Source organism: Danio rerio, chromosome 10 (assembly GCF_052040795.2).
Source record: "Danio rerio strain M-AB ecotype USA chromosome 10, GRCz13ab, whole genome shotgun sequence".
In the NCBI taxonomy this organism is placed as follows: Eukaryota; Metazoa; Chordata; class Actinopteri; order Cypriniformes; family Danionidae; genus Danio; species Danio rerio.
The window spans coordinates 44,960,001-44,982,537 of NC_141030.1; the positions used below are offsets into that span (position 1 = coordinate 44,960,001).

Here is a 22,537-nt window from a genome sequence, read left to right on the forward strand (position 1 = left end):
TATTTCATTTTTCTGCAATAAATATTGTGATATGAACAGCGTTTTACAAGATGGTTTGAATAGTGGTTTTCTGGGGAGTCTAACAGTATTTTGGTATGGAAATGAAATGCTTGCAATGCAAAAAAATGTTTTTCCTACTTTGCCTTGTCTTGTTTCTAGTCCAAATATCTAACAATTATTAAATCAATTAAAAATATTGGGGGTTTTTTTACCATCAAAAGAGAGAAGTCAAAATTAAGAGTTTTTCCTTAATATAAGTAAAATTATCTGCCAGTGGTGTAAGTAAAATAATCTTGTTTTCACTTTGAAATGTAAGTATTTGGACAAGAAATTAGACAATTTTATTTATTTTTGGCATAAATCCTATTAATTCTGCATAAATTCAGCAATTAAATAAAATCCTTAGCTCCTGGTCAACTATAATTCAGACTCAGCATTGCATACCTTGCGATGCGACTATTGTAGATGTGCACATTGCTCTACACTCCAAAAAATTATCACGGCTGCTGGTTCCAACTACTTGTTTAAATTGAGCTGAAACAACACAATTTTTTGTCATTTCTTTGGCCAATTTATTTGTTTTAAGTTCAGTCCACTTAAATTTGTAAACCATTAAGCTAACTTAAGCGATTTGTGTTGGGACAACATGAAGTAATTGTGTTGGTTCAACTACCTTGTTAGGGGGATGTGTAGTTCTCAGCATGCTTTGCGTGGGAATGAATTAAGAGAAGGAAATGTTGACAATAAAAGTAATCTTAGGTGTTTAAAGTTAATTTTGTTAGAGTTTAATCTTTACTTTAGTTTGAAGATTTTCATGTAATGCTTTGAGTTTTGAGATTACCACCCTCCAGAAGCACCCATGCTTTGGGTGTTGGCAGCTCAATTAGCAAAAATGTGGTTTTGCTGCTTTGCTCAGTGAGCAATAACTGTCCTAAAATCAGACTTATGAGTTATCAGACTTAAGATCAGACTTAATGAACTGTATACAGTTAGGTCCATTAATATTTGAACAGACACAATTCTAACATTTTTAGCTCTACAGCTACACAATGGATTTGAAATAAAATGAACAAGATGTGCTTTACATGCAGACTGTCCGCTTTATATTGAGGGTATTTACATCCACATCAGGTGAACGCTGTAGAAATTACAATAGTTTGCATATGTGCCTCCCACTTGTGAAGGGTCCAAAAGTAATTGGACAACTGGCTTCTAAGCCGTTCCATGGCCAGGTGTGTGTTAATCCCTCATCATTCAAATTCCAATGAGCAGATAAAAGATCCAGTGTTCATTTCAAGTGTGCAACTTGCATTTACCATCTGTTACTGTCAACTCTCAAGATGAGATCCAAAGACCTGGCACTATCAGTCAAGCAAACCATCATTAGGCTTAAAAAACAAAACAAACCCATCAGAGAGAAAGCAATAACGTTAGGTGGGGTGAGTATGGAGTATGGAGAAGGAAAGGAACTGCTCATGATCCTAAAGCCTAGTTCACACTACAGGATTTTAAACATCAGCAGATCGCTGTGCCGTTCACACTACATGACTTGACTTTGTGTCTTTTAATCTCTGAGGTGTTCACACTACGCAACACTCCGTGAACGATCTACAAGAGGGGGGTCACACACTACATGATCTGACAACATCTCATTCCCCATCAGCTCATTCAAGCTACCAAACCACAGCCAATGAAATTTTGAGGGAGGAGTCGTCAGAAAAAGCTGAACACTATTGGCTGCTTGTGTGCTGATGACATCACTGACAGCGTTTCAAGCTTTAGAGAAAGCATTTAAAAACATCGTCAAATCAGCTAATTTATCAGCGAATTAATCACTCATCTGCAAGGTTTGAGTGGATACAGAGAGAGTTTTTAATTTTTGTAATTTTATAACTCTTTGAAATAAAACTAACATATTTATAACACCCTGCCATTTTCTAACTATCAGTGTATTTCTTTCTGACATTGTTATTTTTTTATTACAAAACAGTAAAGAACTGAGCATTTCTGCCTTAAATTACCATATTGGTTAAAATGACTGCATGCATGTCTGATACTTTTCACTGTGACTTTAAATATGTGTGTATTTTCTTTCCTGGCAACTTCCTGCTAACATAAACAAAACTTTCTGATGGCAAAAACATTAATTTACTTCAGATATCTTTCAAAACAGCAGATTCTGTGCTGTGAAATAGCTCCTGTTTGAAAGTGAAAATGAAAGCCAAGACCTTTAAGTGTTTTAGTATCTTAACTAAATATTTATAGGCTGTATTACCAAAAAAAGATGATATTTTTAGGGTAATGTGTAATTAAATATGATGCCAAACATTCAAAGCTAAATTTTAATATCTCAATAATAGCTTTGAATGTAAATATGATGTGACAGTATGGCGTTTTATATGAGAATGGTCAAAATGAGCAGTATGGTAATTCTAATAGTTACAGAATTCTAGTTCCACTGTTAATATATCCTCCTCTCATGTCTGTGCTAACACAGAATGAAGCCAGTGCACCGATGCCCATTCTGACCAATCACAGATGTTTCTGCTGAGCTCCTGAACACACAGTCATTCAGCTCATGCTGATATGCTCTCTCATTGGCTGCAGCTCGTCACTACATTTGACCACACGTGGGGTTGAGTCGGCCGACTGCTCTGGAATATTTAGCATGCTGAATGTTGGATTTCCGTCTGCGAGGTGTCGGCGACGTGTCAGCGAGCCTCGTTGTTGCGTTGTTCAGTAGTTCACACATAGAGCGGCGAGCGCCGTGCACCCGCAGATTTCTTCCAGATCACAGCCCGATCTGTCGGCGAGCTCGTTAACTTCCAAATCGGGCTCAAATCAGGCTTAAAATCCTCTAGTGTAAACTAGTCATAAGCGGTAAAGCATGGTGGCAGTAGTGACATGGCATAGGCATGTATGGCTGTCAATGGAACTTTTATTTATTGATGATGGGATGCTGACAAAAGCAGCAAGATGAATTCTGAAGAGTTTTAGGCAACATTTTCTCCTTATATTACACCAAATGCTTCAGAACTCGTTGGACGACGCTTCACAGTGCAGATGGAGAATGACTCAAAAGCATACTGCAAAAGCAACGAGAGTTTTCGAAGGGAAAGAAGTGTAATGTTATGCAATGGCCAAGTCAATCACCTGATCTGAATCCAATTGAGCATGCATTTCACTTGCTGAAGACAAAACTGAAGGGAAGATGCCCCAAGAACAAGCAGAAGCTGAAAACAGTTGCTGTAGTGGTCTTGCAGAGCACCACCAGGAATGAAACCCAGTGTCTGTTAAAGTCTTTGTGTTCCAGCCTTCAGGCAGTAATTGACTGTAAAAGATATGGAACCAAGTATTAAAAAGTAAAGTTTGATTTCTGGTTATTATTCTGTTTAATTACTTTTGGACCTTTAACAAGTGGGAGGCACATATGCAAAATGTTATAACTCCAACAGCGTTCACCTGATTTGGATGTATATACCCTCAAATGAAAGCAGACAGTCTGCAGTTAAAGCTTATCTTGTTCCTTTTATTACAAATCTATTGTGTTGGTGTATAGACCTCCATTAAATTGAGTTCATCCAACTATTTTTTTTGAGTGTATCAATGCTGAAACCATATATTGTGCAACCTTTGTGAAACCCATTGAGAGTGAGTAAAAAGTGAGGAAATTTACCATTTTGGGTGAACTAATCATTTTAAGGCTTTCCCAATGGGCCCCGGGGTTGAAACGGGGCCGCCAGGAAGGGGTCCATCACCGCTTGAACACCCACCGTCCAGGAGTGAAGCGGCCCAACAGGGACAGAACTGATGGCCGCCTGCTGGCCCACACTGGACACTACACGATGGGCTGCAATGGGCTGTTGGGGCATCGGAGCCTCGGCGCAGTATGGGAAGCGGATCTGACTGTGCACCGGAGGATGAGGAAGAACAGGATCATCACCATTGGAGATCTGCGCTACATGTGATTCGCTCCTCTTGTAAAACGGTGCTTGGAGGAAGACGTCAGGCTGCGGATGAGATGGCTGAATTTGTGGAAATGGAGCACTGGTGAAGATGTCCCTACTGTCTGGCCCACAGCCAGGGAATGGGGCGCTGGAGAAGACGTCTGGAGAGGAGGATGGAGAGAGTTTGAGAGATGTAGTGTTGAGGAGTTTGGAGTCCAGCAGGAGCAGCTTTGATCCACTGCACATGTGCAAAACCTCCTCCTCCTCTTCTTCTTCTGCAGGAACATCTGAGCTTTGGATGCATGATGCAGATTCATTGCCGTTTACGTTAGGCAGATCATCTGCAAGGAAATGAGATGGAAAGAAATTAAAGATGAGAAGCTTTAACCTACACTGTAGAAACATTAGGGGTGTAATGGATCAAAGTTGATCCGTACGGATCACAACCCATGGGTCTAATTCTGAACACACGTGACCCGCGGATTAATACAATTTTTTACTGGTACATTAATCCTAAATTTGTAAAGATTGCAGAGAGATCAACTCCTGCGTCATTCAAATCAATTATGTATCGAATCATGTATGTATGAAAGCATTTAGGTTTTCCTGAAAATATAATGATGACAAAAGAAGTTGTGTTCGGTAGGTTATTTGGGATGTGGTGAGTTTCATAAGTTATTAAAGGTATTTTCTGTCATTACTTGTTTAGCTTGTAGCAATGCATTCAGTGTAAGCTGCACGATTGATCATTAAAAGATCTGGATCTCAACACCCACGCAACATAAATTATAAATGATGGTGATTTGCATATGTTTATTAATTCTAAAACATTCAGTCTTCAGCGTTTTGAGTTAGTTATGAAGTTACAAACAGTCAAAAAACACAAAAGTACTGGAAGAACAGTTTATAGTTTAGATCAGGGGCGTCCAAACTTAGTCCTAGACGGCAGGTGTCCTGGAGAGTTTAGCTCCAACCCTAATTAAACACACCTGAACGAGCTAATTGAGCTCTTACTATATATACTAGAAACTTCCTGGCAGGTGTGTTGAAGCCAATGACTGTAAAAATATGGACGACGCCTTGAGGGCAAAACGCCTGCTTGACGGGCACAAACTGTCGCAAAAGACTGCTGAAATTGGAGCCTTGACATGCGCAGAAGGACTGTCTGATGGAGCCAGAGGAGGAGCCGCGAAAATGAGCGGAGTCGGGCTTCCAACCAAACGCTTTATGTAAAATGAACCACGCCCCCCAAACTGCTCAGCATGCGTTTGCTGTCATAACAACACAAATGGATGTAATAACGTTAACAAATATGAGGGTTTTATATATTCAATCGCGCCAGCTCCGGGCCGCAGCGCATAACCTACTCGCGGCGTCGCGGGCTGATTCCGGCTCGCATGCGGCAGTGCCGGCTCGCTCGGCCGCCGCATCTGGCTCGATTGACTCGGGCTGGAATTGGGCAGTGAGTCCAGGCATCCAGAGTAGGTCCAGCAGAGGTAGTCAGTCTGAGCTCTGAGGGGTAAGTCTCCGGCAGGCGAGAATCTAGCCAGAACTGGCTATTTGCTATCTGGGTGGTTAGGCGTGTATCAGCAAACTAATAAAGCCCGAAAAAAGCCCTGACCTTAGCAAATAAACAGTGTTCCACCAGGATCATGTATGTCAGAAACTGTAGTTTACTGCTGAACTCATTTTGTCATGGTAAAATAACACAGAAATCGAATAATAACACTTCAGTCTTCTGCCGAGACTCAGACGCGCTGCTTTGAGAAACTGTCAATCACAACTGTCAATCACGATGACACGCCCAGCATTAAATTACTGCTAAAAACAAACTGTTCACAAAAATGAAGATCTGCACCTATTTCAGCACAATAACCAGTGCCCTAATCCACCAGAACCATCTTTCGGGACATTTTATTGCAAGTGTAATAATTTTTTTATTTGGGCTCAAGTCTCCTTCATTAACACGGAGGAGGCGGGCTTTATGACTTGTACTGCAGCCAGCCCCCAGGGGGCGATCGAACGGCCGAGACCTTCACTCAAACACAGGCTTGCGGCACACTTGGTTGAAGCAAGTTGGAGCTAAACTATACAGGACACCGGCCCTCTAGGACCAAGTTTGGACACCCCTGGAGTAGAAAAAAACCACTGATGTTTATGGTCATGTACATTTAACAACGCTCAAAAACGAAAGCTGGGAGCAATGACATGGTTTAACCAATAGGTGAGATATTCATCACCTTTTGGACTATTATGAACTTGGAATGATGGAATTACTTTCTAAATGTATGCAGTGTGTAGTTTTTCTGTAATTGGTAACATATCGGAGACTGTAAGGACCTGTATGTGTTTATATATGCTGCTTTTATTTATTTATTTGATATAATTGCAGACGTTACAGTAGACTCTTTTTGATTTATAATCAAATCATGTTCATAGAAAGGTTAGTAATGAACATTTATACACATATTTATGCGTATAAAAGCATCTGTTTTGTAAGAAGTGCTTCTCATATGATATGTGAACGACCGTACAGCTTTACTATAGACATTTTAGCAAGTAGTGAGTCTGACGTCGACTGAAACTTTGTCATACACCATGCCTAGTATAACAACCAACACCATCGGTATCCTTTTGACAGTGGAAACGCAAGCCTGATGAAGGTGGCCCAAAATACTCGTACTAGTTTGTGAACAATGGTATCGGTGCATCCCTAAAACTAATGTTTACCATTAGAAAGTGGGAATACTCACACGCTGCTACCACACAACTGTGTTTAAACCCCTTATAAAAGTGATTTTTAATATAGGTCCCCTTTAGACAGGCAGAAAAGCGGTTTTAGTTCTCCTTCTTTCTTGTTTTATGACTCTGAAAGCTGCAAAATGATTAACTTGCTCCACCTGCGTTCAGTGTCTGCCAGGAATCCATTTCCTTCATTAAAATGCTATTTACAATAACCTTGTCTAGTCTATTAATGGACATATATCCTGATTTCCAAACGGTAAACACACGTTTAGGTCTCAGGTGAAAGCTTTCTCTGCCTGAATGTTGATTCTCCTATTAAAAATGAATGGTTTACATAATGGACAAAGAGAGAGAGAGAGAGAGAGAGAGATCATGGCCAATTACACGTACAATGAAATCTTACCTGGAGAAAACGGCAGTCACAGTCAAACCTCCAGCAAAAGACATATGACAACAATAAGAAAAAAGTATTTAACAACAAAATCCTTCAATATGTCACTCACTTTTGTGTCTATAATAGGACTGCAGTACAAAAGATGCGAGTAGAGGCTTGAATATCAACAGTGTGAAGCTAATATGTTCTGCAGGGCTCCTATTTTACCCATTTTTCAAAATGTAAGATAAGTCTTTTGTGTCCCCAGAATGTGTCTGTAAAGTTTCAGCTCAAAATACAGACCAGGGGCCTCATGTACGAAGACTTGCGTGGAAATCTTACTAAAACATTGCGTACGCACGAAGCTGTAAATGTGCGTACGCAGAAAAAAATTCAGATGTATGAAACTCTGCGTACGCCGAATCTCACGCATATTCTTTTGTACATCTGAATGAACGTGAAACTGAGCGCAACATGCACGAGCACAAAACCCCTCCCTGCCTCCTCCCCCGTATGAATATGCTAATGACTATGCTAATGGCAAAACCCAACGAAAAAGCAACGGCAAAATCAAGCAAAAAGAGAAACTTTGAACAGAATGTGAAATGGAGGTGCTGCTTTCGGAGGTAGACCGGAGAAAAGCGGTGTTATTTGCAAGTTTGTTCTCCGGAGTTAACAACAAAAGAAAAAAATAGAGTGGGAGTTTAGCTGATACGGTTAACACAGTTGGGTCTGAACATCGCACTGAGTGCATTTAAAAAAGAAATAGTGTGGTTTATAACTGAAAAATGTTGCAGTACCCTAAGCGGTCTCAGTGGCGCACCTCATAAGAAGCATGAGATCATGTACAGACATATTCGAGCGTCAACTCGGCTCGATTCCAGCGTCTGATAAATTCTTTATTCTTTTTTCCCCGCTACATATCAGATTTTGCCCACTATGTATCAAGAGAAAGACAAGTAGAAATCATCAATAAGTTTGTGCATCATATTTTATTGAATTTTATTTATTGAATGGAAATGTTTCTGATTCACGCATGCAAATTCATCTTCAGATAGTGTCTTTATAGCAATGTGTGTGCGGTAGATTGCTCAGATTACATTGCGACTGCTGCAATTTGCGCTTTAATGTTTAGCTGGTCAACTGTATGGTATGGAAATCTTACATACCTACTATATGAACCCGTCTCATACAGCTGCCATTGCAAGGATCAGACACTTTGTAGAGAAGAATTTAACACAACTGCCTCTAGGAGTCGCCAATGGAAATAAAACAGACACGCACAAAAAATGTGCGTACGCCTGCCAGAAAGCTGCCGTGAACCTGCGCACATTCCCACGTTCAGTTCATTGTTAGTAAATCCAAACGTGAGCGATTCTGAGCGTGAAACCTGGCGTACGCAAAGTTTTTGTGCGTACGCAGCGTTGATACATGAGGCCCCAGATTATTTGTTATACCTTTTTAAATCTGGGAAAGCTGTTAGGACATTATAGCTGTTTTTGTTGCCTGTGCCTTTAATGTAAACGAGTTGGTTCTCCTTGCCCACCATCCCCACAAGTGTGTCAGAGCTGTAGCCTTCACAAAGATAAACAGCACAGTGACAGACAGGAGTGAAGCAGATCTCCCTTGCTACAGTAAGAACTTTCCCAATGATTATTTGATGTATTTGCTGTGGAGTTAATTCAAGCCTTTCTGCAACGATGAGTCACACACAATGTTGTTTAGCTTTGCACTGTTTTGTTTGGCATATGTGACAGGATACACATTAATATCCACTGCTGTGTGGATATCCGTTAAGTTAATGTACAAAATGAACCTGATTTAATGTGACAAACCAGGATTGAAGAGTCTTCTTTTATGTTTGTACTGATACTATGCGGCTGTGGTGGTGAATTACAGCAATTTTACTGTATTTATTACAAAAATGCACCGTTTTAATAGTTTTAAACTTTAAAAAAAAAAAAAAAACATTCTTAAGGTGTAGATGATCACAGGAGACTGAACAGATCTTTTAATTCCAGTTGCTTTTAGTAAATGAAAATAAAGTCATTCATTGTAGGTTTATGTTAGCTTGCAGTGCATTGTCTAATGTTAACAACAACTATGGATTTTAAAACTGTATAAGTAAATGCTGGTCTAGGAGTAATCAATGTTGTTAATTTGTGCTCATGTTAGTAAATGCATTGACTATCATTACTAACCCATGTTTTAAAAATGTGATCCAAACACTGCATTCCTAAAGACTAATGTCAAATTGTGTAACATTATTAACCTTAATTCTTGTACTACTATAATAGTAATTGTAATATTTCTTGAAAATAATAATAATAATAATAATAACATAGAAAAGTTTTTCATTTAATTGTCAGTTTACATTTGGAAAAACTTTCTACAATAATAGCAATAAAAACAACAACAATAATAATATTTCATAGAAATATTACATATTATCTTTTTATATCATTTATTATAATATTATTTTTAAATTAAACATTTTTATAATAATATTAATAATGATGATGATGATAGTACTACTACTACTACTACAAATAATAATAATATTAATAATAATTATTAGTACTATTATAGAAAGATTTTTTTAAAATAACTTGGTCTGTTTACATTTGAAAAACACTTCTGCAATAATAAATAATTATAATTATTAAACTTTTCATTTAACTGTCAATTTCCAGTTGGAAAACCTATCTACAAGAATTAAAAAAATTAATTAACAATAATATTAGTAAAAACAACAAATATTTAAATATTATTAAAACAATAATAATTATTATTATTTGTATAATTTCTATTTTACTTTCTAAAATAATAAAAACAACAATACTACTACTAATAATAATATAATAATAATATTTTTATAGAACTATGATATGATAATTTTATATTTTAATTTTTATACAATATTTATTACATTTAAATGTAAATGTCAGTTTACATTTGGAAAACCTTTCTACAATAATAAATATAATAATAATAATTAATAATGATAACTAAAAATGTTTTTATTATTATAGAACAATTTTTTTACTTTTAGTTTTATTTGAAAAATTCTTCTACAATGATAAATAATAAATATATTTTTTATTTAACTGTCAATGTAGAGTTAAAAAAAAATTTCTACAAATTAATAATTATTACCAGAAATATTAAAAAAACAACAATTAATATTCAATAATAATCAATAATAATCAATAATAATAATAATAATAATAATAATATACTTTTAGAAAAGTTTTTTTTTTCATTTTATTGCCAGTTTACATTTGGAAATCCTTCTACAACAACAATAATAATATTATCATCATCATTATTAATTATAGTTAATATTATAGATTTTTTTTTACAATAATAAAACTTCCAATTCTACAATAATATTATAAACTAGTTCCATTCAATTTTGTGTCAGTTTATATTTATAGAAAAATTCTACAATAACAGTAATAATTATTATTAATATATAATATACAATAAATATTTTCATTCAACTTCTTGTCAACGTACATTTAGAAAACATTCTACAATAATACCAATTATTATTATTATTGTTAAAAAGTATTTTCATTCAATATCATGTCAGTTTACAATTTGAAAACTGCTCCAAATTATCTGCTTAACACGATTAGCTTGACTTAAAAAGTGCAAAACATTTTAACAAGCAAAACAAATGACCACAGTCACAATTTACATTCACATTTACATGTTTATTTACCACCCCTCTCTTTCTTTAGTTTTTTTTTCACAAAAATAGAAGGTGCACATGAACCCATCACTGCTCTAACACTGGGCTGAGGGTGTTTTGTTTGCTACAGAGACCGATGAGCTTCCAACTCGGGGGATAAACATGGTCATAAATATTCTTTTCCTCTGAACGAAAACAGCACGTAAAAGGAATCTTTGATTTTTTTCTTCCTTTTTTTTTTTTTGCACAACAACACAAGTCAAAACACGACCCGCGGGGCAAAGACCTCTACTGAGAACTACGAGATGAAGCATTAGGATTGCATAGGTTAACATGAGAGTCTGCGGACGGCTGTACAGAGGAGAGGATCCATCTCTTAAATCAACACACACACACTTACACACACACACACACATCAGTAATGGAGCCCAGCAGCATCTCTGTGCTACTCTGCGCTTATAAAACAGCCAAAGCTTTCATGGCAACTTCAGTTTTATTGTCGTGCTGCTTTGTGTTGTGTTTTGGTTTCATTACTGTGCTTTAGGGATGGACGGTATAATTAAAAACTCCTATTAGCGTATATGGGTCAAAGACACAAATGCGAATGGTTTTCATTCTATTTGATTTGTTTTTCTGAGAAATATTAGTATAAATGATTTTTAAAAGACGATACTTTGCTATTATACTTCAAACTATTAGTTTTATGTTTTAAAGGGGGCCTATTATTCAAAAACCCCTTTTATAAGGGGTTTAAAAGCAGTTGTGTGCCAACAATGAGCAACATAGCCAGCTTCTAATAGTCACACTTGACAAAAACAGTTTGCAGAAACACTCTGATTGACATTCTCCCTTTGTACGTGTCATCAGAGGGGGAAAGCCCCACCTATTAGTGACTATCTCTCCCTTATTAGCATAAACAGCCCTGAGTGAGAAGCAGCCGTTTAGAGCTTTAAATCTGCCCCTTTGCTGACATGTATGCTTAAGTAGCTCCGCCCTCTTTTGAAAAGAGCACAATCTCATTTGAATTTAAAGCAACAGTGACCAAATTGGATCAAAGCCTAAAAGGGGCAGTTTCAGAGTTATGTACCAACATTATTTGTAATTAAATTGAAATTTGAGAATTGACTTAAAATGTATAACAGAATAAGTGATCTTACTAAATTTTAATAAGTATAGGTCAGATTTTCTTTTGTTCTGTTGTTTTATTTTTCTTTATGGCCACAGCCATATCACCCTGTGCCGTAAGACCAGTTACTCACTGAAGCTAAGCAGGGCTGAGCCTGGTCAGTACCGGAATGGGAGACCACATGGGAAAACTAGGTTGCTGTTGGAAGTGGTGTTTGTAGGGCCAGCAGGGGGTGCTCAACTAGCGGTCTGTGTGGATTCTAATGCCCCAGTGTAGTGAAGAAGACACTATACTGACAGTGAGCACCGTCTTTCGGATGAGACGTTAGGCCGAGGTCCTGACTCTCTGTGTCATTAAAAATCCCATGGCACCTTTCATAAACACAAGGGGTGTAACCCCGGCCAAATTCCCTGCTTTAAATGTAAACATTTCAATATATATTGTTAAAGTTTACAGGAAACATGAGTTTACAAAAACTAATTCATGGTTTTACTCCAAAACAAAATTATAAATACACAAAAGCCTTTTTTCCCCCATAGCCGAATGTGAAATAAATTTTGTAAATCGAATTTTAGCTCTCGTCTTCGACCCATATACAAATACAGAGGTTGATTAAAAAAAATTGGGTAAATTGGAAGAAGATTGACATACACCACCTGACAAAAGTCTTGTCGGTAATCCCAGTTGTAAGAGCAACAAAAAATAATAACTGGACTTCTAGTTGATAATTTTCAGATGAATCATCTGTTAAACTGCATCTCAACCATCACAAATACTGCAGAAGACCTACTGGAACTCACATGGACCCAAGATTCTCACAGAAACCAGTCAAGTTTAGTGAAGGATAAGTCATGGTTTGGGGTTACGTTCAGTATGGGGGTGTTCAAGAGATCTGCAGAGTGGATGGCAACATCAACAGCCTGAGGTATCAAGACATTTGTGCTGCCCATTACATTACAAACCACAGGAGAGGGCAAATTCCTCAGCAGGATAGCGCTCCTTCTCATACTTCAGCCTCCACATCAAAGTTCCTAAAAGCAAAGAAGGTCAAGGTGCTGTAGGATTGGCCAGCCCAGTCACCAGATGTGAACATTGAGCATGTCGGGAGTAAGATGGAGGAGGAGGCATTAAAGATGAATCCACAGAATCCTGATGAACGAAGGTATTTGATTCATGTCAGAGATGTATGGATGCAGTCCTCCAAGCTCATGATGGAGTCAGACACAATATTCATTCTGTTTCCACTGCAGCAGGACTTTATATTCTAGACTGGACAGATATTTCTGTTCAGTGATGAGACTTTTGTCTGAGCAAAGTCAGACCTTACTGTCCTGATTAAAGAATTGAAAATCAAGGCATGATCATAGTTTTTTGTGGTCAAATAAGTGTCATCTAGAGGCCTTTGCCTTTCATATAAGCCACTTCTGATACCAAATGCTCAACTAGAAGACAACTAATTATGTGTTGTTCCTAAAACTTGGATAAGCGACAACTTTTGTCAGGTAGTGTATTATGAAGGAATGAATTTACTTTTAATGTTCAAAACAATGAAGAGTTCAGACCTCTAAATCAAAACGGCATTTTGCTCAAACTCCTGTTTGTATATTCAGTAAATCCACTTGTATGGCAAAGAATAGGTTCTTTGCATTGTCTATAAAGTGAAATAACTAAACAAAGGATGCTGAAAAAAATTCTCATTTTAAAAGAAATTTTTAGACGGCACTTGAATCTGAACTCTTCATATGTTCAAACAAATGCTGTTGTTTTGAGCCTTCCATTAAGGAAATAATACTCATAAAAACATGAGGTTATAAAAGTTACACAGGAACAAAATTTGAATTGCAATACATCACAGAACATCACAATATATGAAAAACAATTGCAACAAAATTGTATCGTGACTCAAACACTGTGATATCCAATCGTAGGGAATAATAATAATAGGGAAGGGCGATTCCCACCCCTAGTATCTCAGCATAGATATATACACTAGATATCGCATAGGGACCCTGAGCATGCGTCAATAGCGCCGCCATATTTGTACAGTGCTCCCAGGACAAGTGTCATTCAACCGCACTAGCCAAGTGAAAATGCTGGACGTGAAAATGCTGGACTTTAGCACTGTCTACAGGTCTAGTAATGAGCAAACAAAGAAAATAAAGCACAAAGGCAGAACATTTTATATTTAGTTTATGTTTTTGTATGTTCTGAACTTTTGTGCTCAACAGGTCACGTTATTGATTATAATAGAGTCACTGACTGCCTTCACCATAAGGCAAAGCAGCACAAACCCACACTAAACACTCGGCTTATGCTAGTTTTGTTGAATAAAATCAGCAAACAATGCCAAATACATATGACAACGAGATGCTGCGCTGCCAGAAACTTGTATTATTGTCGGCTAGTGAAGGAGTCGTTCATAACGGAGATTCATTCACAAACGAATCGCTCCCTCCGTCAGTATGAGAAGTGAAAGCAGGAGAGAGGCTGTGTTTTACGACAAGATTAGATCAAATTTAAAAGGGAGGGTGGATAGTACATCTCCATACGCACAAACACAAGCTTTTTGTCAGGAATGCCTGTGCGATCAATTATCCAGCAATGTAGAGAAGTGATGTAAAATTATAAGTTTTGGAATTTAAAAAAAAATTGCATACTGACCTCCGGGAAAACTCCCGATCATAGAAATATGTGTAATTCTCTGGCTCTGGATGGCCACAGTCCTCCACTGCAGCTTGGTCCCGCATTCATTTCAAAGGAGCGCTACCCTGTACTAAAATGGCGGCTCTATTGACGCATTCCTTCTAATAGACAACAACAGGGTAGGCGACATCTAATGTATATATCTATGGTATCTCAGCAAGTACTTGTTTGTCACACTGCAAACGCATTTCAAAATGAGCTCTTTAAATGATACACAAACATATAACGTACGACAGCATGAGAGAAATATTCAGTATTCCACAGCCAAATAAACAAACCAAAAGTTCAAAATCACACCGCCCATCCCAACTGCTATCACACAAAAAACAACCACCACCATTACCTCAAACTCATCTCAACGTCATTTTGATTCGAAAAGCTGATTGTTTTTGGTATCTTATAACAGAACGTTCCCCTCTACAGCATCTCAGTCTCTAATTGGGATTTTCTCCATGCTCTCGATGGACTCTCAGTGAATGAAAAGAGAACCTGTGCTTAAAACGGAGGTGCCTGCTGCGGGTCCAGCTGTCCCGAGTGGAAAAACCAAGACAGAACGACCTCACCACTTTCAACAACTAACACAAGCTATTTAATTACCACACATCCACACACGCACACACACACACACACACACACACACATACAGTACTGATATGAAGATTGGCCACAGACACATCTTAACTTCGTATTTTTTTCATAAACGCTGCCATGCTTCGATATGCGTCTGATTCACGAGAACTGTGCGAGAAAGCATGGCGGTTTCGGAGGATGAACGGTATATATTTAAACGTACAGCGTTGAGGATTTCAGTTTCGAAGATAAACGTCTGAGAATAAAAGGCAAGAAACTAAAAAACCAAACAAATTCGATTCCAGCTGATTTGCTTCAAGATTGTCCTCGTTTTCCCATTATCGACTCATTTCAGCGATGACGATCTGGCCGTTAAGATGAAGAAAAAAAAACGACAAATTTTACATTCGCAAACACGTCTCGAACACACAGAACGAAGAGATAAAGTTTTCCTCTTAAATAGGTTTCATATACACATATCTGCATTTATATATGGATACTCGATTCGTACATTCATTCCCTAACACTCTATTCATATTCACATAGAATCTTAACCGTATATGAAATATTATTTTCTTTTTAAATTATCTCCATGTAGACTATTATTGGGGAGGGGGGTCAGACGAGGGGATCTCTGAAGGAACTGCCAGAACATGATGCTTTATACACAGGAGGAAACGAATCACTTAGAGTTGGATACTGCAGATATACATCAATTTACATCGCTTGGAGCCAACGTACAACATCGATACGGCTATTTACACAGGAGTTGATGGCAATGAGGAGCTTCTGGTCAACTGGACATGAAGATTTTGCTCGTCTAGCCTTACCTGCCAAGTCTGTAAACATCTAGCGAAAGAATATGCCTGCCTGTAAACAGTTTTCGCTTTGTACTTTTGAATTTCTTGTCTGGAAGGAGCACAAGTCCGCATGTGTGTTTGATCAGGAGAAGAGCTTGACTGAAGAACGCTGAAGATGATGATGATGATGATGTTTGGAAAGTGAAAGTAAAACAAAAGATGTGACGCTCATGTTTGAGTGTCCAAAGGAAGCACGGGTATTGAAAGTGGATGCAGAGGGGGAAATAAGTATTGAACACGTCGGTGTTTTTCTCAGAAAACATATTTCTAATGGTGCTGTTGGCTTGGAATTTTTAGCAGATGTTGGTAACAAGCAAATAAATCTGTATATGCAAAGAAAACAAAACTAATTAGTTTATAAATTAAGATATGAGTAATAAAATGAAATGACACAGATAAAAATATTGAACACACAAAGAAAGGAAGGTGTAGAAGGGCATGGAAAGCCCAGACAGCAGCTGAAATCTCCCAGTAGTTCTTCAGTAACCCTCTTCCCTTCCTTAGAGCTGCAAGATTCTGGCTAAAATGAGAATCGCGATTTTTTTTTTGCTTAAAATAAAGATCACGATTTTCCTCACGATTCTGTAGATGTAAAATAAAGCTTAATATAAGATCATTATTTTTTCTTAAACATATACTAAAACAATAATATTAATATTATGTGTAGGTCTACTGGTTTCTATGAATAATTCTATTCTATTTAATAATTCTGATGTTGAATTATGTTTGAGATGTAGACCTATACTTGCAATCTGTCATTGAGAACATTATAAGACCATTTAATTCACTGGTAAAATCAACATTATATAGGCTAGAGTAGTTATACTGACAATGTAAACATTTATTTTCATGCACAACTGTGTTCGCTATGAAAGAAAAAACGTATCAAATGCTTGGTCGCAGTCATAACTCTAAAATTCGATATGATAATTTAAATGATGTGCACGTTTTCGGTTTCATTTTCACTGCTAAGTGCTGTTCATGCTTCGCGTGCAGCTCTCAAACAACCACTCTGTGCTACAAACTAAACATTATTTACAACTTTGTTACCCGTTACTCACAGCATTTGCAGGTTCTGTTCACTAAAGTAAACGCGCGCACGTCTATCATTAAGTATAGTCAGCAGCTCACGTCAGCAGCTCACGTCACGTGTGATTTCCCGGCTGCGAATACAGCATTATATGAACACAACAATGACATTTTAGGTGAATTATACCTTATAAATACAGTATGTGTCTCTTTTAACATCATTTGGGGGTGTCCATGTCGCTGAGCAATGTGTGTGAAATAATGAAAAGACTCGTGCAGCCGCCTTTGCTTCCTGAACTTGAAAATAAGATTGGCAGAATCGTGGAAATGCTGGATTAATATCGTCTAGGGGGTCGAATCGAGATCTTCGCCATCTTTTTTCGATTAATCAGCTGCTAAAGTCCAAGACATTTCAGCAAGACAATGATCCAAAACACAGCCAAGGAGACTCTAAAATGCTTTCAGAGAAAGAAAATAAAGCTGCTTGAATAGCTCAGTCAATCGCCTGACTAAAATCCAATAAAAAATACTAAATAAAGATTAGATTTGATAGACGAGACAAACAGAACCATCAAGATTTTACACTCTGTTGGAAAACTCTGTGGAAAACTCAAACCTAAGCAATGCATGTGACTTCATTCTCCATATGAGAGGCGTCTTTAAGCTTCCGTCACAAAAAAAGCCTTTGATATAAAGTATTAAACACATTTCAGTAGTTCAGTACTTTCTCCTTGTGTCATTGTTATTACACAGAATTCATCTTTCAGATTTTTTTGTTTCGTTTTAGTTCTGTTTGTATTGTTTGGGTTTTCACCTAAATCTGCTTCAATTCCATAGCAACAGCTCCTTCAGAAATATTATTCCCATGAAAAAAAAAACATGACAAGTTTAATACTTATTTCCAGTATAAAAGATCCAGAATCAAATGGAAAAGAAGAAAAAACACACACAAGCTGAACGTAAATGGCATGGAAAAATCAAATGAGCGAGAATGGAACGAAAATCATCAAAGGAAGAACTGAAAATGGAAGAAGAAATTGGTGACAGAAATGGCAAAGGATGGAGAATGAGGGGGTTTAATGGGGTGTAAGCAGTGTACGGTGGCTGGCGTCATCTCCGGAATAATGGGTAGGCTCTAGAGGTCGATGAGCTGATCCACCAGCAGCAGGGAACGGGCCAGGTTGGGCAGGCTGGACTCGGAGCTGCCACTGTTACTGCGCGAGTGACCTCCTGAAAGAGGCCAGACCCACAGGAAGGGTTTAGGGTGGAGGAGAACAGACGAGGACAGGCCGAGCAAAGGGACAGCACAGAAGAAAAAGAGAGAGAGAGAGAGACATAGAGATAAGTAAAAGCTCACCTTAAGTCAAAAGTGCACGGTTTTTACTTCTACTTGACCTTTTTTCCCCAGAGTCAAATTTAAGCATTTTTTATGCACTTTGCAGGTGAATTTCAAACTTTTCCAGCACTTTACAACTGTGGTAAATTTTTACTTGTTATGGTTTTTTAAGGAATATTTTTGATGGCATGTTTGTTTGCAAGTTGTGTAGTCAGAATACTGAATTTCAGGACCAATTGTTCAAAAATTTTTTTAAAAACGTCTATTTCTTGCTAACAAAAACGTTTCTTGTTAACATTCTTAGACATCGCTGATTTGTGTTTATGTGCTCCAACAGAAATGATTGTGATTGGCCGTGAAGGTCATCAGTTCACTGAACTCACCACTGTTTACCAAGTGTAAACATAGATGTAGGGACACTGGAGTGTTTTAAAGTCGTGTCGATCAGCTGGTGAGTCAATGAGCTGCGTACGAGCGATCCGCTGATGAACTGATTAATCTTTGCAGCTTTAAAACGCTCCAGTGTCCCTGTATCTGTGTTTGCACAGTGTTGTTATTGTAATTAAAATGTTTAGGTTATTTAATCAAAGCTGTAATAAAATGTATAAATGAACAGGACTGGGGTGAAAAATCCATGCAATTGAATTAAGAAATGATTCTGCATGGATGCTGTGATTTTAAATCCTTTATTCTGAGTGTCATCTGCTATTGAAAACTAAGCTCCGAAACAATTCCAAAGAAAATTGCAATGTACTTTAAAAAAATAATAAATAATAATAAAAAAACTAACAAAAAGAAAACAATAAATAGTATGGAAATTTTATAAAAAAAAAAACTAAAATTGTACCACATATCTTCAGAAAAAAATTAAATCAACTATTAAAAATAATTCAAAAAAAAAATAAAAGCGAATAAAATTGTTAGTACAAACTCAGGGTTTCTGCAGGTTTTCTCAAGTCAAATTTAAGACTTTTGAAGACCCTTTTAAGACTAGTGAGAGTCGAATGTAAGACTAATACAGGGTTTAAGACTAAGAATTTTTGCTAATGGCCCTGTAGTATTATTATTATTTTTTTTTAATCAGTTTATTTTTATTTAATTGTTTTAGTATAAAAATAAAAACTATTTAATTTGGGACTTTGCTTAAAAAAAAGTCTAACAGCTGTTGTGTCTCTGTAAAATAAAAAACCTATATATATATATATATATATATAAAGAGATTTTGTAGAGATATATTGTTGGTCACGGGATTGATGTTGGCCCGATTGAGTGGCTTTACTTGGACAAAAATCTGGTTCAAAAATAAGACCTACAACACAATACTTCAGTGAATTGAAGGCTTTTAAAGACCTAATATTTTGTTTTTGACATTTTAGGATCCCACAGACACCCTTTTTTTTAAAGCACTTATACGAATAATACAGAAAGCTATTCCAAAATTTTAAAAAATTATATAAAACTTCAAAACAAAATAATTCAAATTATAAAAGTACAAACATAATACTAAAGTAGCAATGCCCTGCCTGAACTGATCCAGCAAAATTACACAAATCACACATTTACACAGCGTCTAGTATAGAGTGAGTTGAGAAACTCAAATCACAATCACAAGGTATTTTAATAACAAAATTGAACTATAAGCGAGTTACTGGATAAAATGTGCATGAGGCTAAAATATATAACATTACTAATTGGTGGTTTAAATGACAATACAATTCATTTAGCTTTTAAAAAATACCACTTTAAAGTTCACATTAAAACAAGGTATTAAATATATAAAAACATTAGCTGTGTCTCATTTCAAAGGCTGCATCCTCTGAAAGATGCATTCGAAAGGCGCTGCGTCATCGCAGCATGATGAAGGCTGCCTCATATAAAAAAAAAAAAATTCAAAGACTCCTTCAAATGCAGCCCCAAAATGTTTCCTTCATATTTCTATGTGATGAAGAACACAACTGGTGAATCGTCCCCTCAATTCTCTGCACGCTGATAATGACAGGACATTTTTAAAAGAAAACTCTGGATTAGATGTATGAATTAGGCTTTATTTTACTTGGATATGACATGTCTTACTAAAAAGTGATATTATAGACGGTTTACATTTTTATGTGTACATGTATGAATCTAAGAAATATACGTGTTCAACCTTTATAACCCTTGCTTCATCTTCAGATTGCTTAAAATAAGCTTTAAAATCACTTAGAAAAAAAAATAGTCAAATTTTATCAGCGCTTATTAATGGCAACTTTTACGGTTGCTAGGTCCTCTAATTTGAAAATGTTTGGGTAAAGTCTAGTTAAGAAACAGTGCCGGCTGGAAGTGCGATATCAAAATAGCCACATTTTTTATGACACTGTATGACAATAATTAATATTTTTACAGTACTGTGAGGGTTGGGTTTAGGGGTGACGTTAATAAAATATAATTTATTGGGTAATTTAATAGATACCATAAATAATACTTAGTACAACTACTCTTTTTACGTTACTGTGACGGTTGGGTTTAAGGTTGGGGTGGGGGTAGACAATAATAAATTACAATTAATGTTTAATTTAACAAATAATTTAAATAATTTTCGTTAACTTCCAACCGCAAACGTACCTGATCTAGCAACAACCAAATGCTTGGTTTGGCTTGTGTGGACTTCGAAAGAGGATGCAGCCTCTAAAATGAGACAGCTATTGTCTTGGTATGCTATACTTTCAGTATGTAATTAGGACCAGTTGCTTCTTCAAAAACATCTATATTTCATATATATATATATATACATATATATATATATATATATATATATATATATATATATATATATATATATATATATATATATAAATACACACAAGCCCCATCTCTAGTCATAAGTGAGCAAAAGTGGTTCATTCACCTTGAAATCTCAATTCGGCATCTTCTGGGACAAAAAAAAGCAGCATGCACTCAAATTACACGGTTCACACATATACTTATGTGATCAGTGCTTGCTATCATTACATTAGAGTAAGAAGCAAATTGCTTGCTCCTCCCGGGAGAAAGGATTCAGTTTTGAAAAAAGCTTACCTTGAGAGTTTTTGGACACCAGGACAGGTATGGGGTCAAATTCATCTTCATTGGCTGTTTCAGCACTCGACGGCTCAAAGCCTGAGATCAAACATGGCTCTGCAGCTGAGGGTCAATGATGATTGGGGGAATTTACAGGTAATGGGGAGAAGATTTCGGAGAATAGGTGACAGGGGGAAAAACAGATGGATGAGAAAAATAGATTAGCATAATGTCGACCCTGAAAATGTCATGTTATTTTTTGCTGAAACTTTCTTATTAAAACTAAGCTTTGAATTTAAATAAAAGAAGATTTGAATTTAAATAAACCATAGACTGCAGTCCCACAAGTTCTCATGAAGGTTCCTACACGAAAAAAAGCCATATAATCGCTATAAAGGCTGGCGGAACACAATCTAATTGGTTGTACCTGGTATGTTCTGGGAGGGGCCTCCTGAAAGCACTGCAAAGTCATCAAGACAGGAGGCGGAGCTAGAGGACAGAGGACCGCCCAGCAATGAGTCGTCTCCAATCAATGGGTCTGAAACACAATGGGGAGGAGCATCATGATAAATAATTAAAGATCGGCAACTTTAAATAGATTAAAACACTTTTTGATTGTAACATGTTGCTTCAAATGAAGTTTGCGACAATTTCATTGTTACACCAGTAGATGGCGACAAGTTGATATAAAAACCAAACAAGCAATGAACTGATTTAAAATTGCTGATGAATCCTTAAAGAAACAAAAAGTCTTTGAATCTTTCGGCTAAGTGAGATTTGAAATTGTTGATTCATCCATTAATAAAACAATAATTTGAGTGAGTCTTTTAGTCATTCAAAACGTTTATGACAAAATGTTGATTCATTCAGAAATGAAACAAGACTTCGAGTGAGTCATTGAATCATTCAAGACATCCGTCCAAAAATGTTGATTCATCTATTAATATAACAAAACATTGAGGGAGTCATTGAATCATTCAAGACATCCGTCCAAAAATGTTGATTCATCCATAAATAAAACAAGACTTTGAGTGAGTCATTTGGTGATTCAAGATGTTTATCCAAAAATGTTGATTCCTCCAGTAGTGAAACATTACTTTGAGTGAGTCATTTAA

The 22,537-nt window shown here is 36.7% G+C and overlaps 1 protein-coding gene across 25 annotated transcripts in view; it reads right to left on the bottom strand.

Moving 5' to 3' along the window:
- Nucleotides 1-22,537, bottom strand: part of aak1b (AP2 associated kinase 1b) — a 96,060-nt gene that overhangs the window by 6,881 nt on the left and 66,642 nt on the right. For 10 of the 25 annotated variants that reach the window (XM_087271275.1, XM_087271272.1, XM_087271274.1 and 7 more), the window contains 3 exons: nucleotides 21,850-21,960; nucleotides 21,441-21,545; nucleotides 3,677-4,288 (listed from right to left, as the gene is read on the bottom strand). In XM_087271275.1, coding sequence (XP_087127401.1) covers nucleotides 3,699-4,288; nucleotides 21,441-21,545; nucleotides 21,850-21,960 — 806 coding nt within the window. In that variant the 3' untranslated portion in view covers nucleotides 3,677-3,698. The other 15 variants (XM_087271273.1, XM_087271270.1, XM_087271269.1 and 12 more) reach the window with 7 other exon arrangements.